The sequence below is a fragment of the Perissodus microlepis genome, chromosome 10 (assembly GCF_051167445.1).
Source record: "Perissodus microlepis isolate ML-2025 ecotype Zambia chromosome 10, ASM5116744v1, whole genome shotgun sequence".
NCBI classification, from domain to species: domain Eukaryota; kingdom Metazoa; phylum Chordata; class Actinopteri; order Cichliformes; family Cichlidae; genus Perissodus; species Perissodus microlepis.
The window spans coordinates 4654572-4671421 of NC_140470.1; the positions used below are offsets into that span (position 1 = coordinate 4654572).

Consider the following 16850-nt stretch of genomic DNA (forward strand, 5'->3'; position numbering starts at 1 on the left):
GCATTTATTAAAGATGGCTGCTATAAAGTGTTATTGTTATGTTTGCTATGCATGTTTGAAAATTAGTTAATTGCTGAGTAAGTTTGTTTCTTTGACTTTTTAAAAATTAAATGAATTAAAGTGATTTTCTGCTGCTTAGTTTAAAACAAACACTGATGCTATAGGATAGGATGCTGTAGCCAACTTACACTTTACTGCTGAGAAAGTCATTTTAGAGTCAGAGCCACTCTGGTATTTGTTGATGTGGACAAAGGAAAAAGTCTGCATGCAATGTGCTTTGAAAATGTGGAACAGCAGGAAACAAACACTGCCAGCAGGAGTTTAGTTAGTCCCAGGTTTGTTTGTCCAACACATACCGTATGTGTTCATTTATGCATATGTGATGACCTTTTTTGGACGTATGGTTAAGATGGTGACGATGCGTCTTTTCACCTCCTTTTCTCCACCGCCCTGATTCACAGCCTCCTGGGATGATTATTAATCTAATAATTAAACATTTATTGCCAACAGCACCTGCTCTCTCTCGCTCCTCTGAAACCCTCAGGACCCCACCGCAGAGAGAGAGCGCGAGAGAGGAGGAGAGCTGGAGAGGGAGGGAGGGACACAGGAGGAGCCAGAGGGAGGGGTTGGAGAGAGGAGAGCAATTCGAAAGGGTCATCATCACATTGCTGGATTCTTTTACACCAGCGAGAAGCTGTTGTTTTGTATGGCGGCAGACAGCATGTGAAGTTATTTGATCCCAGAACAAAAGAAACAAGGAGGAAGGAACAATCCGATGCTGGGAGGGATTCACAGCGAGGGGCCCCTGACTCAGTCTGACATCTACAAGCAATTAATCTCCTAATCGTCTGACTTCTTTTCACTCACTTTTATTTTTCATTCAAGATTTCTCTGCTTTTTTTCTTCAAAATGTTTGGAAATGTCTGATTCAACTTGAGATGAAAAGAGCATCTCTTTAGCTCTTCTTAACCCCGAGTAAGGAGGAAAAGCATATTCAGCAGCAGGCAGAGTCACACTTTTAAAATTAACAGAGTGAGAGAGACAGTGAGAAGTACAGAGAGAGGGAGTGCAGGTCCCTCTGTGCACCACGATGCTGCGCTACCTGATCAAGACCTTGTTGCAGATGAATCTGTTCACAGACACCATCCGAAACCCTTCCAATGGAACTGATGTCTACTTCAACGGCTCCCTGCAATCCTTCAACGGCTCCCTGCCGTCCTTCAACAGCTCGCTGTTCGAGTGGGGAAACTTCACCGGCTTCAACGGTAAGTGCATCTTCCCCTCTTTAACCCCCCATCTTCAACCTCCTCAAAACACATATGGCATTCTTGAACAAGACACCTGGGTCTCTTTTGCAACGGGGATCTGAAACTGAAAAGGAAAATGTGACCTCGTGTGAGGTCACTGGAGATAAACAGATGTAATGTCAGGATTCATATCATTCATATACTCCTGGACACAAGAGTGTCCAGGAGTATATGACGATCAGCAAACATAAAGTGTTGTTACTAGACTATAGTAGAAGGTGTTGATCTTTAAGCGTAAACTTTATGGTCTAAACTTTCTAATCACATGTCCATCCTTCAGTTACCACCGAACCAATACTGCATCCCCACTTGCCTCATGCTTTCTTCTCACAGGGAAATTAAAAAGGGGAGTTGGGAGTCAGCAAACTGGCATCACATACTTGTCAGGGTGTTTTTGTGGGCTATGAGTGAAATGTGACAGAGACACAGTATTACCCAATAACACCGCCTATCTTGCAGAACCGTGAGTGACAGCCTGCTCACTCTGCTAAATGAAGCTGTCTGCTGTCAGGCACGATGTACCCAAACTGTCAGATCTTTTTAACTTTCGCCATCAAGCTCCTCTTTACCCAGTGATGAAGCTCAGTGTTAACAGCTGTGTTGGCTTTGTTTTTTTCCTTTTTGCTCTGGGGGGAATTTATTAATGTCTGCCTTTTTATGGTTCTGGTAGGAGTTTTGTTGTTAACATGTGACTACATGTTACATACATACATACATATATATATATATATATATATATATATATATATGTGTGTGTGTGTGTGTAGAGTGAGGCAGAGAGAGTGAGCGTGTTAGTGCAAGTGTACCAGGGTAGAGTTCTGTAGTTATGTCCAGACATTGGCATGATGTCTGATTTAATGAGTACCATAGCTTTGTCTCCATGTAATTGCATACCAATGAAAGCTGCATTCAGACACACACACACACACACACACACACACCATTGTCAGACGCATCAATCACATTCAGCATATGTTATTTACCTAAAAAGAAATGTGATCTTTCTTTTATTGCTCAGTCCCGAGTTGGTAAAACATCCAGCTGCTTCTCAGCTCGAGTCCACTGACTAACGGTAAAGAGGGAAAGCAAAGGTACACACTCTTTGTGATTGCGTGGGTGTATACTGTCACAGAGGGGAGTGATGCTTCCCTTCGATGAGTGGACATGGGTGTGAAAGGTGCATTTGCTCCTGAGCCACCCATTCCCTCCTCCCTCCTGTCCCCATAGCCAGCTTCAAACAGCCTCAATAATGCCGAGTTTATAGCTTCTTTTTCATTGCCATCACACTTCTATTTCTCTCTCTCTTGCCATCTGTAAACTCTAATGGAGTGTAGATTGGGTGTTTGTGGGGTTCACTACTAAAAATCTATAGAGAAAGTAAGCAGGAGAGGCAGCAATGAATCTATTGAGGCTGGAGCAGAGAAACACAGTCTGATAGGCTGATAGACAGACATGCCTGCTGTGCATCTCAGCCTCATATTCTTGGGAATCTTTCTCTGTAGCTCACAGAAATTGAATCCCCCCCTTCAGTCTTTAAGTGATATAGATATATTCAGGCAGCCACTTGAGGACGTGTGGGGTTAGATGTAATAGTTTGACTAATCAATGATCAATGAGGGAAGGTATAAAAGCTTTTTTCTTTTGTGAACATGTCACAGAGATGTGGATTGACTATATGAAAGGAAAGAAAACGATAACCTCCGATATCTAAATTACATTCTGCAAAAGTAATCATTGTCCAGATTTGCACTGCAACCCCACAAAGACACATACATATTTAAAAACCATAATAGAGACGTATTTTCCTGGCCCCCATGTGCTGATTCATCACTGGGGAAGGGATGGGTGGTCAAACTGTGGGTATCCAGGCGAGAAGCTCAATAGCAAGTCAGTGGGCGGACAGCTCGTGTGGGTCAACCTGGAGCTCAGAGGGAGGCTCAATGGGAAAATCAATGCAGCCCGATAACCAATTTGGGAAATAATGGACATCACAGCACTATAGTGGACTGCTGGTACATTTATCAGTTCATTCACTCTCTGCCTCTCACTCTGTCTCTGTTTCTTTCTTTATCACACCTCTTCTGTTGACTGTTTCTTTTACTCCTTTAACTGACAGTCACTAATTGGGGTTCATTCATTCGCAATTGATTGTTGGAAGCTTGTTTGTTATTATATTTACAACTTTGCTTCCTTATGTTGTTGTTCAATTTGGTTTCAGAAGAATTTATTCAAAAGATGTTGTTTGAATGTTTTTAGTCATTTAATAAAGAACGAAAAAGTGACATTTATTTTTGTCATAAATGATGAACTTTAAATAATTCTTCCCTGAATCGAAGGATTAAAACAATTCTTCTCTGCTGCTGCACTCTGGCTCCAGCACCAGACTATGGAGATACATTCATAATCCATAGGAGCCTTCTGAACCTCCACTTGGTTCAATAAGTGAGACAGGTGCTCTTTAGGGAACAGATGCTTGAATCAGAGCTGAGATATTCAGCTTGTGAATCAATATGAAGAGTGTTCAGGAGCTGTGATGCACAAGTACCGTGAACGAAATCACTTAAATTTTTCAAAGATGTAAAAGCATAATGTAATCAAGCCTTTAAAAAGAATCTTTGAATGAAAAATTAATACGATTTTCTCTTTTAAGATTGTCACTGAACGGCCACATTTAAAATCACTGTACTTCTGATATATATTTTATGTAGTTATTGAATTTTATAGACATAAAGACCTCTGAATTTGGGCTCCTGTGGGTGGAGATACCTAATGGTCCAGTTGTATGTGTGTGCTCTAATGGAACCATTTAACCATTTTATGGAGGTCAGCTTAGTCCCTCTTTGCTTTTTTCACTTCAACTCTGGAATAAACATGTGTGTGTGTGTGTGTGTGTGTGTGTGTGTGTGTGTGTGTGTTCAGTGCAGTACAGTTACTTCTAAATATGTATATTTTGCATATTTCAATATGCAAAATCCCCTAAAAAAGTACTCTCCCACACGCAACATCCAAAACTACTTTTATTTGTGCAGAAGCAGGGTCGCCTGCAGAATCTTTATCAAGGGAAATCAGCATTTAATACAATCACTTCTGTTCATTTTACACACTATTTCAACACTCTGAAATCAAAAACAGCCTATTGAAGCTCTAGAAATGTGGTGCCCTGGTGCCCACCGGGAGGAACATTAAACTTGCTCCTGCTGTGCTGGATGTTAAGTATGATGGCTGTTTGCTGTTAATGGGGCTGTCAATCCAGTAGAGAGTACATATGTGCAGAGGGCTTTGGAGCTATAACACAAAATGGATATTGAAAAAATGTTTTACCTTCTACATCCTGCATTCCTCATTTAATGGTTAGATAGTATAGATGTATTATTAATAAATGACTAGGGAGCATTTGGGAAGCCAAACATCTTTATTCATAGTATGCACAAAGGTCTGGAAACCACTAGTTGTTTCACCTCAGCTACTGTCACTGTCCCTGCCTCTTTCTCTGTCTCACATCTCATAGACTCGAGACATGGATGGTCCAATACACTGAGATGCATGCTAATTTAAAGGCACTGAAAACGCAGACACAGATACCGTTTCACCTCTTACTTACTGTCAAAGCTGGTTCCAGCTCCAGCACAACGTCTGCATCATTAGATGTGACCTTTCTCTTTGAGCTTGTGCTGATGCTGGCAGTGCGACCGCAGCTGGGACTTTGTTGCAGGTTAGAAAGAGAATGCCTGATGACCAGTGAGAGCTCAGTAGTGGCTGGCCAGGCACACTATGGTGGAGGGTGGGAGGTGCGGATATTTAGACACCACATACTGATGGCATCAATCCAAAGCGAGCTCACTATCACAATAAACCTTGCAATGCAATGTCAGATAGACCAACTTTTCTTTTAACTCACTCATTATTAAAAAAAAAACAATAGGATTCAATACTGTGTCTCTAAAAAGAATGAGGTACTTCAACAGAGCACACAATCCTTTTAAAAAGGATCTGTTTGTATCACACCTTGTCAAAATGAAGACAGCTACAGCGCACAACTGTAGTAAAAGCTATCAGCATGACATGGTCCACAATACTCAAAAAAATCAACACGTAACTTAAAGTGCTTCTCTTGTCATATAGAGATGCTTTAGTTGGGATGGTGAATGCAGGAGTATGACAAACATCTAAACAAAATGGTATTTTAAGTACAATTAAGCCTCAATCAGATGATGATTTCCGCAACTGTGAAGCTGGCATAATGGTTTTTAAAAGCAGCAATTCATGTCTGAAAACATGAAAAGACTAACAGCATCCACATAGGCAAACTGGCACATGTACACAACTTATAGGAACGGTGATATCAAGGAGTAATTAATGACTACAGAAAGTTAGGTTTCAAGTGGAGGCTATGAAATATATGATATAATCAGAGGACCAACATACTTATACAAGACTAGAGTCTCTGGTAGTTTCTTTGTAGAAATCTGCACAACCTCATTAAGTTGAATAAAACAGTGAAACCTCCAGGATGGTGCAGATGAAGATGCGTGCAAAATTGACGGTGGATGATGTTAATTTCAGTAAAAACAACACTGTCATCATCACTTGAACATTCTGCTCTGGCCATCCATCCCTTTATCTTGCTCACTCCCACGAGCTGCTGTGCCTCACTTCAATTTACGTCAGCTCACCTTGATTTATCGACATGTCTGCTGCATAAACAGTATTACACATTGTGTGAATACATAACTATAGGGAAATTTAAAAAACGCCAGCGGTTGCCTTGTGAATATATCTGTGTGTTTGTTTAGCTACTCAAGTCACTGCATATTCATCTCCTGTTCCTCTCCATCCATTCCGTGCTCCTTCACCTTATCCCTTCATCCATCCCTCCCATATTCCCCATTAAGAAACCTCCTCAGCTTCCTCCCGCAGAGGAGGCTCAACAACAGCTCGGCAGTCCGGCCAGGTAGCCCATTACTGCCAGATCATCTTCACGTATTTTCAGCTGCTGTCAGCTTGAGCCTCCTCATCGCAGTTTCCATTACCTGCTGCATCACTGATAAGCTTATCATCCACAATTTCACTTTAAAGCCCCAATTTGTCGCTACAGTAGGGGGGGCGACTGTTTGAAGAATTGTCACGTAACTGCTCGCATGATTGGTCCCATCGAGCTTTTCTTTCACAGATTTTCACAGATTTGAAAGATTGTAAAAGTTTCTTTGGCTTGGGTATATTTGCATCTGCCATTTGAGAATTGAAACACCTTTATATTTCAAGGTAAATTTTACTGTTAGACATTACGACAAGGATAAATGGCTGATTGAACGGACTGATTGCAAATCTTTCTCTCCTTTCACGCTGAGATTTTACACCAGACAGACCCTTTTGTCATGCTTTTCATGCTTATTTCCCCTGTGTCTGAGATCATATGCAGAATTATGTACATAACTGAGCTGGAATGGAAATTAGGGAGCATCTGTGGCAATGATGAACATGGAGGAGAGAGGACTAAGTAGAGACCGAGAGAGAGAGGGCAAAAGATGCTACTTTGCAAATAGAAGAGAGCTCTGCATATGCACTGTGGAAACCTTCCTCCATCACACCAAGGATTTCTCCAGGTGGTGAACGCAAGCAGATACTGATGAAGACGTACAGTTCTGTGAAAAATATTTAAATAAATATAAAATGATGATTTCATCGATTAAGGGAAAAAACTACCCAAACATACCTGGCCCTAACCTCCTAATAACGTGTTTCATAACCTGTGACTTGGGAAAATGAAGACTGACCACTATTTTAAATATGGTTCATTATGTTTTTAATTTTGTTCATAGTTTGCTTTGGCTTAGATATTAGCTTCAAAACTGAAAAGTTGGACAGAATCAGCATTTTGACCCATGGATGGCTCCTGATAAACAGTAAAGACCCTCAGAGTTATTGTAGTTCAGTTCATCCAAATGTAGTCGAGACATTTTAGTATTTTCAGTATTCTGCAGAATCACCGCTGCCCATCAGTGCCACTAAAATTCTTAAATTATATGCTCCAGTTATACTAAGATCTTAATTTGCTGACAACATCACAGATGCACACTCAATCAAATCCCTCAACACTAGAAGACAAAAAAGAGGTTTAGCTTTCATGAGGACTCCTTATAAATTATCTACACTTCCATTCTCAATGACTCCCACTTCATTGCTTTAAACAGACTGGCTGCATGATTCATTTGGGAGCTCCCAGACAAGGAGGAGGTCAATCAAAATGAGGGGTTAAGTGTGTTGACGACTCAGGGGTCAGCAAGAGAGGTTGTGGCCCTTAACCCAGCGACAAACACCCTCTAACCCTGACAACATAATAACAGAGGGAGCTTCCTGGGGATATTAAGTGTGATGACATAATTCTTTTGTTTAACACATCTGCCTTATGCCATTGTTATTCCAATCAGTGTGATTAGTTATGACAAGGTGTAAGCAATGTCCTGTCCAAACTGATCACTGAATTAAGTGAATGTAGTAAAGTGGAACATAAATGTGTCTTAAATTGAAACCATTCATGTACTTTAAATAAAACACACATCATAACGCAAACATTGCTTTCCCGAAGTCAGATCTTGCATCATCATTATGGACTAATGGAACAACCAGTATGCATGGTATTCTTCTCATCAAAGTCATTTTTTCCCTGTGTTTAACAAATGGAGTTACAACAGAAACCCAGCGTGAGTAGAGTGAAGGCGTGAAGTGCATGTTTTTAAATGCAAATTGATTGCTGGTGCAGTAAAATGACTTACACTGTCTCCTGCACACACAAGTAAATGTCAATATTCTATATTTGCTAACAATATGCAGACAGGTAAAAACACAAAAGCTATTAGCAAAGGCAGAAAACAAATCTCCCTCTCTTCTGCTCTCACAACCATACACACACAATCTAATACATATAGCCGTCTCCAAAATCCATGTCAAATCACAGCCCCATTGCCAATTATCTTCTGAATCCTTTGGAGGGAAGGAAACATGCAATGACAACCCTGTAGTGTCAACACAATTAGTTATGCATGCTTATGAATACTAAGATATAAAAACAAAGTGAAGAGTGCAGATCATGATGGGTTTGTGTAACATACCATAAGTTTTCCTTCTGCTCCTTTCTGTGTTTTCAGTATATGAATTCTAGGTGAATGTGAACAGATGTGATGGATTAAAATGTTAAACAAGGCTATAGAAGGAATTTGTTCTGCCATTGTTTTGTTTTTTTTATCTTCTGAGAGATTTCTTTTTTCAATCATTTCTATTCATTTTAATGTAACTGAGTTAAAGCAGCGGGGGACTATAAAATCATACCTCTGAATTGTAGGATTCCTGCTTCTGTTTGTAAGATTACAACAAATGGTTACACCATGGAATCGACTGCAATCACAGAGCTGCTTTGATTAAAGATTTTGATCTCTCTTTGTTCCTCTTACTTTCTTCTTTTTTGCATCTAACACTTGTAGACTCTTGTCTTAGCTAAATCTCCCTTGGAAATGAGACCTTTGATTTCGCTGGGATTAGGCTGAGTAAAAACGAAGCCTGAATTAATTAAAACCAGAAGAACGGCTGCTCATTTAGGAGTTCTTGCACTGTTAAAAAAAGAATCTTTGAATCTTTAAAGAGAAAACAGGCTGAGATAAATACAAAAATAACAGTCAGTATGCTTGAAAATACCTCATCAATGGTTTGATTTGTTCAATGTTATTTGATGCATGATCAGAATATCTGCATTGTCACATGCCAATAATGATTCATTATCTAGGCCTGAGCTTAAATCATATGAGCTGGTGGTGCAACGATCACTTGGTAATTACTGAGTAAACCCTAATTAATAAGTGCAGTCAGTCTGTGACCTGCTTGGCATCCCTGTACATGCACATATACACAAATGCAGTCACACACACGCAGGACAAACAAAAGGCCTAAACTGAATTGACTTGATCAGAAATGTTCACTTCTCCTCTATGTCCAACTCCAAATGGCTAACACATAAAGACTGAAGTTAACTCTTAATTGCTGTCATATAAATGTAACTAGGTGCTTAACGTAATGTTTGCATATCATATATATCAAATTTATATCAAATTTTGGCATTTATTTTAATTTTTGCTTGTGGCTTATGTGAAAATCAGACTTTGGACGGATTAAAATAAAAAATATGAAGTAAATCCTATTCTGATTACAGTTTATTGGATTTAACTGTGTGAAATAATAAACAGAAAATGACTCATAAACTCATAAAATCCTTTGGCTTCTCCTCCACTAAAGACTATTTGATGTCCTGCTTTGTAAATACAGAAAAAGCTAAAATATAAATAATTTGTATATTTTTGGTTTGGAATCAGATCCTCTTATGCTAATGAACTGTTGTTATTTTTCATTATGTAAGGGGTTAAACATATTTGCACCTGAGCTGCCCAGTATAACCACTCTCCCATGTGTAGGCCAAGCTGGGAGCAGATGGCAGTCTGATTCATCCACTTTCCTTGTTCTGCTGCCCCGAGTCAGGTGACTCAAAACTGCTGCCATCCAGTCACACTCTTAATGCTGATGTAAACTGATATCCTGAACCTTTTCAGTGACATTACCACTGTCGGGTAAACTTCATAAAGTGAAAGGTTGATCTAAGAAACATCGCTCAGTTCAAATCAGTTTTTCTAATGATTTCTATCCTGATGGGTCTCTTCTGGGATGCTAGTGGCTATCAATACAACTGAATGGTTTGGTCTGAGGATAAAAATGATGTGAATGATGTGCTGTGGGCTTCACCATTGCTGAATAACAAGCCCAAATTTTTGACATCCAAATTAGACAGTGCCCTTTCAAACAGTACGGGCCCACAGTAGTGGTGAATTGTGAGACTGTGGGGGCAAACCCACACTTATCCTCAAGTGGATGTGCCCACATAAAACCAACAGCAGTTTTGCCCGTTGGGGCCCTATATGGGCTTTCTTGGAGAAACTTCTCTTCGGGCCATAGAAAACCTATATTACTATATATAGTAATTTTGCCCCTAAGAAGGAATTCAGTGAGTTTTCAGTGCCCACATGTGGCCCATGTAACATGTATAATACAGTGGAGCCAGACAGCAAACTGTGGGTCTCAGTACTGGTGTGAAATGTGGGGCACGTCTGGGTCACCATGGGCGTCCTTCTGGATCCCACCAGAGCAATTAGTGTAATGCTCTGTATTGCCCCCCAGCACGTACACACAGTTTTTCTAAAATGTTGTTCAAGCAGAATGCAGAATACTAGGACACGTTAGTCATATATTAAACATTTCTGAGATGTTACCAGCCCACCCTTTTCAAATCCAACCTGCCAATGGATCCAATCGGGTATTCAAAGCCAAAGCGTACTGACCCAATTCTGAAGTGCCAAATGGAAACAATATATATGGGAAAAAATAGTAAAAAGTGACAGTCAGAAGATGTAATGAGAAAAATGGCTTCAAGTGTCAAAGACAATTTTGGATGATGGATGGGTGGAAGAAATATCTCAGACAGCGAGATTATGTTAAAGGTGAAAGGCCAGACACTTCCAGAAGAAAAGATAAAAGAGCTACGGAAGATGACAAAGCTATTGGAATTTCTTGACCAGTGATGCTGGGTTGTGTTTGACACACAAGGTCAGTAAATGCACACATGCTATGAAAACAAATGTACATGTAAGACTGGAAGGGAAGCAGCTGCTCTCCACAGTTACATTGTGGATTGATATCATGAGGCCAATTCTCTCAAGGAGCAGAAGCCATGATGACTCCAGTTTTAAACAGTGAGACTACACTTCTCTGAGGTAAGAGTGAAACACCATCTGTAGTAACCATAGCATAACATACATCCCATTATGATCACGTAAATACTTCTTAAAGTTAATACTTTTTAAAGGTTACAATCCTTTAAATCTTAGATAAACAATGAGATCATTATTATTATCATAAGTATAAAAACAATTCCTCAGTGATTGGAGAATATCATCAAAAGGCCAAATCTGAATACATTTGCAATGATAATATTATTCAGCTTTATTTTTGGAGCCCTTTTGAAACAAAGTTCTACATGCAAGTTAATTTTTTTTGCAAATGTCATATTTTAATTGCTATGAGATGTGGCTGAAAGGTCCAAACCACAGAGACCTGGGCAACCCTGGTAAGACGAACCACAGAGGAAACCTATGTGAGGACAGTATGTAACCTGACGATTTGAGACGCTGAATGTCCTCTATAAAATTATTATAAAACTAAAAGAAAAAAAATCCATCACACAGTACCACCACAGAGACATCTAGGTGGGTCCCATATTCAAATATTTTGGCATATCTATGACAACCAGCCACAGAAAAAAAGTCTCTCTGGTGTCCATCAGTTACAGATTACATAAGAAACAGAAGACACCGGAACAACATAAATCTACAAGTTCCCTACAAGTTCTGCTAAAGGTGCTCACACAAATATTTGATCTCCACTTTTCCTTGGTGCCTAAAATATTTGCTCATAACTGAATATGTCTATAATGTATATGGTTAAACAGACCAAACTATAAGGACTGTGTTTAAATTGTGTTACACACTGACAAAGCTAAAGAATTATTGCAGAGGACATGGAGTGAGGTGAACAGCAGCATGGCATATTGTGAGGGAAAGGACAGAGAAACAGTGACTCACAGTACAGTTCAAAGTAAATTGTAAAGCGTGAGTGTGCTGAGAGCCACAGGACAACAATGGAAACTGATATTTTCAGGAACTGTAATAAATGTATTAAGATGGGAGCTCTTCTTGCCGTTCACCAGCCTGATTACCATAAAGCTATTTATTAGGCTGATTTCCCGGGCTGAGAGCAACCACGACCAGGGAAAGGCGCGGAGGGGGTCGAGACCACGGGGAAAGGCTGACAGAAGGTTAAGGGCAAGTTGCCATGGAAACACACTGGGAGGATAGCAGGGAGTTATTGGAAATATTAGACATCCAGTTGCAGGTGGAGAGATGCAGAGCATGAGGTGAAGGGTCAGAGATAAGTATCAGGTCTTGTGTGCACACCATGGGGAGTTTCCGTAATGGCAGCCAGTTCAAGGTGGCATGAAAGTTAAATAAGCTGCGACTCTTACAGGTGGCTAAGCAGTTCAGTGTTCGTGCAAAAAAATCATATGCAATTAGCCTTATTATAGAAGCTTACCGTGCACACAACTCTAATCTATGTACACCCCCTCACATGCATGAACACTTCCTGCAGGTCTTCATTAGTGCTAATCAGGCGCTTGCTGCTGGCCACAGCGGGGTACACTGACACCACTTCCACTGCTGTCTCTTACTGTTCACATAATGTTCCATACAATAATATATTGTACAAATTGATGCTCAGCAAAAATTTAGAGCACTGGCTTCGGATTTGTAAAGTTGCTGGAAGTGTGTACATGTATACATTTTTCTATAAAGGTATCTGATAATGAAGGTAAAATTTCACAGCAATCAGTATATAATTTTAAATCACAGGTTTTTTTAATTTTATTTTTTATTATAAATAACAGCCCATTAGACACCATCATTGGAGCAATTTTAAGATTCAAGATTTATTTTATTTTACCCCAGATTTGGGAAAATCTTTAGTTAGCCAATGCACAGGCTTGCATGCTTGTATGGGTGTCATTGTCCACTAAATGTGTATATGCATAGGAACTGGCTGCTTCAGAGTTGGATTATGAGTAGTGCTAGTATCAGTACTCAAGAAAAGTAATGTAATATCCCCATCCTAAAGAGGACATTTTGTACCATCATTCTTCATTTTTTCAGTATGAACACAAAGCTGAGAGCGCAAAGCAAAGATGATAGCGAGCCCAGCGAGACAGACATTACTGCTGTTGTTACTTTTTGAAGATCAGGTTCTGACTGGCATGACCTCAGCCTAAAAACCACTCAGGGTCTTTGGCCAGCTTAGCGTTAGCATTCTGTCTGTGGCTTGAAAAGAAGAGACGTTCTGTTAGCAATATAGTTTTGTTTCTGTTCTGGATGCAGTTTCCACTCTTGTCTTTTTGAACAAAAAAAATAAAAATTATGTCCATGTCTCATCTGCCAGTTTCTCCCACTTGCACACAAATCAGCTGATTGAAGTGCAGGAGCAAACAGACATGTTTGTTTGATGGTTTTTAAGGAAGAGGGAGTAAGGAGGAAAAGGCAAAGTGCATGTTGAGTTGTAGTTTAAAGCAGTTTTTATCCTGCGGGTGTGTAATAAATTGCACTTTTGTTTATACACAACCTTTGAGTGGCCATATTCAGATGATGCATTGCTGGCAATTTGTTTACTTAATGTATTCTGCAAAGTGCATTGTTTTAAGTTGATGGAGTGGTTGTATTTTGTTGGGGTAATGCATTATTTTGATTCTGTAAAACAGAAATGACTGATTGTGTTTGCATTGTTTTTCTCTTTAAGTAATTAAAACTCGGCGCTGGAAGCAAGATGTCTTTTTTAGAAATCATCAAACTCCTAGATGTTTGGGTTCTCTGGAGGTAAATTATACATGTTTCTGCACCTTCAGGCTTAAGATATGAAGGACTGCACATATGATTAATACGTTGAGACAATGTAACTGGATAAAATGTCATCATCTGCCTCCTCACCTCAAGCTTGATATCCTGAACTGAGGTCAGGGCTCTAACAAACCAAAACTTGCATAAAGATGCTTATTTATTCTGGATAGTGTCACCATCACTCACTGTCAACAGATTACACACGTAGACAGCAAACTGGCTAAACAACGAGAGCTGGTTTATAGTTAACATACTAGCTAACATTGAGCACTAAACATTACGCGAGCTAGTGTTACTTTTCTGTTAGAGCCGCTTCAAAGAAAGCGTCACTAACACCGGCTAACAGCAGCCATCATCAGCAAAACCATCAGCGCTTACCAACAGTAAAGTTAAGGACATCTCCAACACCTCATCTCAGCGTCGCTGTCGTTGGACAGACATCAGCTTCACTGACTCACTGACTTGGACTACTTTCACCAGGTTTTACAGCCTCCATTAAAGTAAATAAACATGGACATTAGCTGAGGTAAACAGCAGACTAAGAGCCTGCACTTACTACAGGTGAGCCCAGAGCTGTTTGTACTAAAGTCGCCCCTGTATCTAGGATTACACACTTGAACTGGGAGAGGTAAGAAAATAAACACAATAAACTTACATCTACTGGTAAGATTTTACACTGCAACTATAAACTGTGGTTAGCTAAAAAAAATAACATTTTTTAAGTCATTAATATGCTGATTTTTGGCACAGATCCTGTGTAGAGGGATAGTTAGCTAACCAGAAATTGTCCTAATTATTGTCTTATAACTTTACTTATAACTGATTGATAGGGGCTGACATAATTATTCAACAATCAAAACATTAAAACATTTTTTAGTGATCAGGTTTTGCCTGTGTGTGTGTGTGTGTGTGTGTGTGGCTGTCATAGTAGAAACACAATGCACGTTAATCCAAAATACTGGAAATATCAGTGTCAGTATTAGCCAGATTGCTTATTGTATAGCAGTTTAGGGTTTTTGAATTGAACTGAACTGAGTATCAAGTTGCTCAAAAAGTGCATAAAAATGTAAAAGTTTATAGTAGAGCAGGGTGATATAACCAAAAATATTTAACACGATATACATTTGAAAATTTGCGATAACGATATAACTGACGATACAATTGACACTAGACAAAATACTTTACAACTCCACAACTTTATTAGTGCAAAAAAAAAAAAAAACATCAATGTATTTTCACTTAAACAAGCAGCTGTTTTTTATGTGCATTAAAGTTATATAAAGTTATATAAAATGTAATGTAAATCAAAAGGCATTTCCAGTGGAAACTGGCCGACATATCCTCAGCATAACCATGTATAATATCCACAAAACTTAAAAAGAGATTATACACACACGATACGGTAACATTATGTTGAAGCACAGTCCGTATCACTCCGCGAGGCTCCTGCCTACGATAGCCGTAATGCTCCGACAATCCATCAAGCGGTGCGGGTTCGTAGCTTAGCAAAGTATACTAAAACATTTGACAGATTTTCGAGCGCCGTGCACATAAAATCGTTTCGAGGTCAGTAAACACAACCAGAATTCATACATAAGGCACACGGGATTATAAGGGGCACTGTCGATTTTTAGAGAAATCAAAGGATTGATTTTAAGTGTGCCGTATTTTCCAAAAAACACGGTAATAACGACGGCCCGCTAGCATGCTCTACCAAAAATAGTGCTTTGTTGTGTATCTGACAGATGAAAGCCAAACCAGCTCCACACCACTGAAGTTGCAGCATTTTTACAAACCAATTCTGATTCATGTTTCATTCAACGATCTGCTTTCGCCCTTCTCATTCTCCGCCAAGCTTTTTCCGCCATGTGCGTATGAAAACAAAGGCACTGCGCATGCGTGTTTTACCCATATTCTATCGCGATATTTCATTTTCTTATCGTTGCCCAACATTATACCGGTATTACCGTGAACGGTATGATATGGCCCAGCCCTAGTTTATAGTTTAAAATTGATTAAAAACTAAGTATAAATCATAAATACAAGAACAAGAATCATTTTATGCTTTTAGAGGTCAGTCCTTCAAACATTAAGCTACTAAAGACTTTCTTTAACCTTTGATCTGCTCTTTCTTTTAATAATCTATTAAATTATTCAAGTCTTTTTTTCCCATTTGGATGTTTTAGTAAAAAAATGTCCACAGTTTTACTTGCAGTAAAGGAGGAATTAACACACTTACCTAAAACATAACTTGCAGCACCTCAGAAGGATGAAAGCTTTCACATACACCCACGCACACACCCACACTGTGTAGACAGAGAGTTAATAGGCAGGTCGTTCTGTTTATAACTCTCCTTGCCACCGGTGCTGTTAGGCTCATAAGTTATTTATACAAATCGATGCCACGAGTTCTTCCTGTTACTGTAAGTGAGCTGTGTTGGTTAAGCTGCTGGCCTTTTTGCCTCGGTTTGCATATATCTTACTTTGTAATAGTAGTTGGAATATTTAAAATGTCTATTACCATCCAACGTCACAGTCATTTACAATGGCTGACAGATTCCAGTTCTTGTTTCTGACCTCACAGCACTTACATGCAGGACCTGTCCCAGCTGACTCTGAGTTAGAGGCTTAATAGTATGAGGTGTGTCACTGATTTACCAGTCTGGTCACAGCTGGTCCATCACACTGCTGATATATAAACAGAATTTCAAATGTTTAAAAATACTTTAAAACAAAATATATATGAAGATCAATAAAATAAAACACTAAACTACTGCTAACTGTGAAAATATAAAATGCCAGCGACTAAAACAGTGAAATTCAAAAAGCAGTTTCTTTCTTTCTTTGGAGAGTTAGGAAAAGAGAGTAAAATGCATAAGCAGTAGACGTATGCTTATAAAACTGTTGTCTAAGCTTAAAATATGCAAGCAATGCTAATTCCTGACACGTTGGGCAGCACAGAGCATGACCTTATTATCTTCTCTTGAAATGAACAGGTGAGAAGTGCAGA

At 39.3% G+C, this 16850-nt stretch overlaps 1 protein-coding gene across 3 annotated transcripts in view; it reads left to right on the forward strand.

Annotated features, from left to right (window-relative positions):
* The first annotated feature begins 726 nt into the window (after nucleotides 1-726).
* The window catches only part of robo3 (roundabout, axon guidance receptor, homolog 3 (Drosophila)), a 156268-nt gene continuing 140144 nt past the window's right edge, over nucleotides 727-16850 (forward strand). Inside the window, exon 1 of one of the 3 annotated variants that reach the window (XM_084941569.1) lies at nucleotides 727-1265. In XM_084941569.1, coding sequence (XP_084797695.1) covers nucleotides 1091-1265 — 175 coding nt within the window. In that variant the 5' untranslated portion in view covers nucleotides 727-1090. The remainder of the gene's footprint in view (nucleotides 1266-16850) is intronic. The other 2 variants (XM_084941566.1, XM_084941567.1) reach the window with 2 other exon arrangements.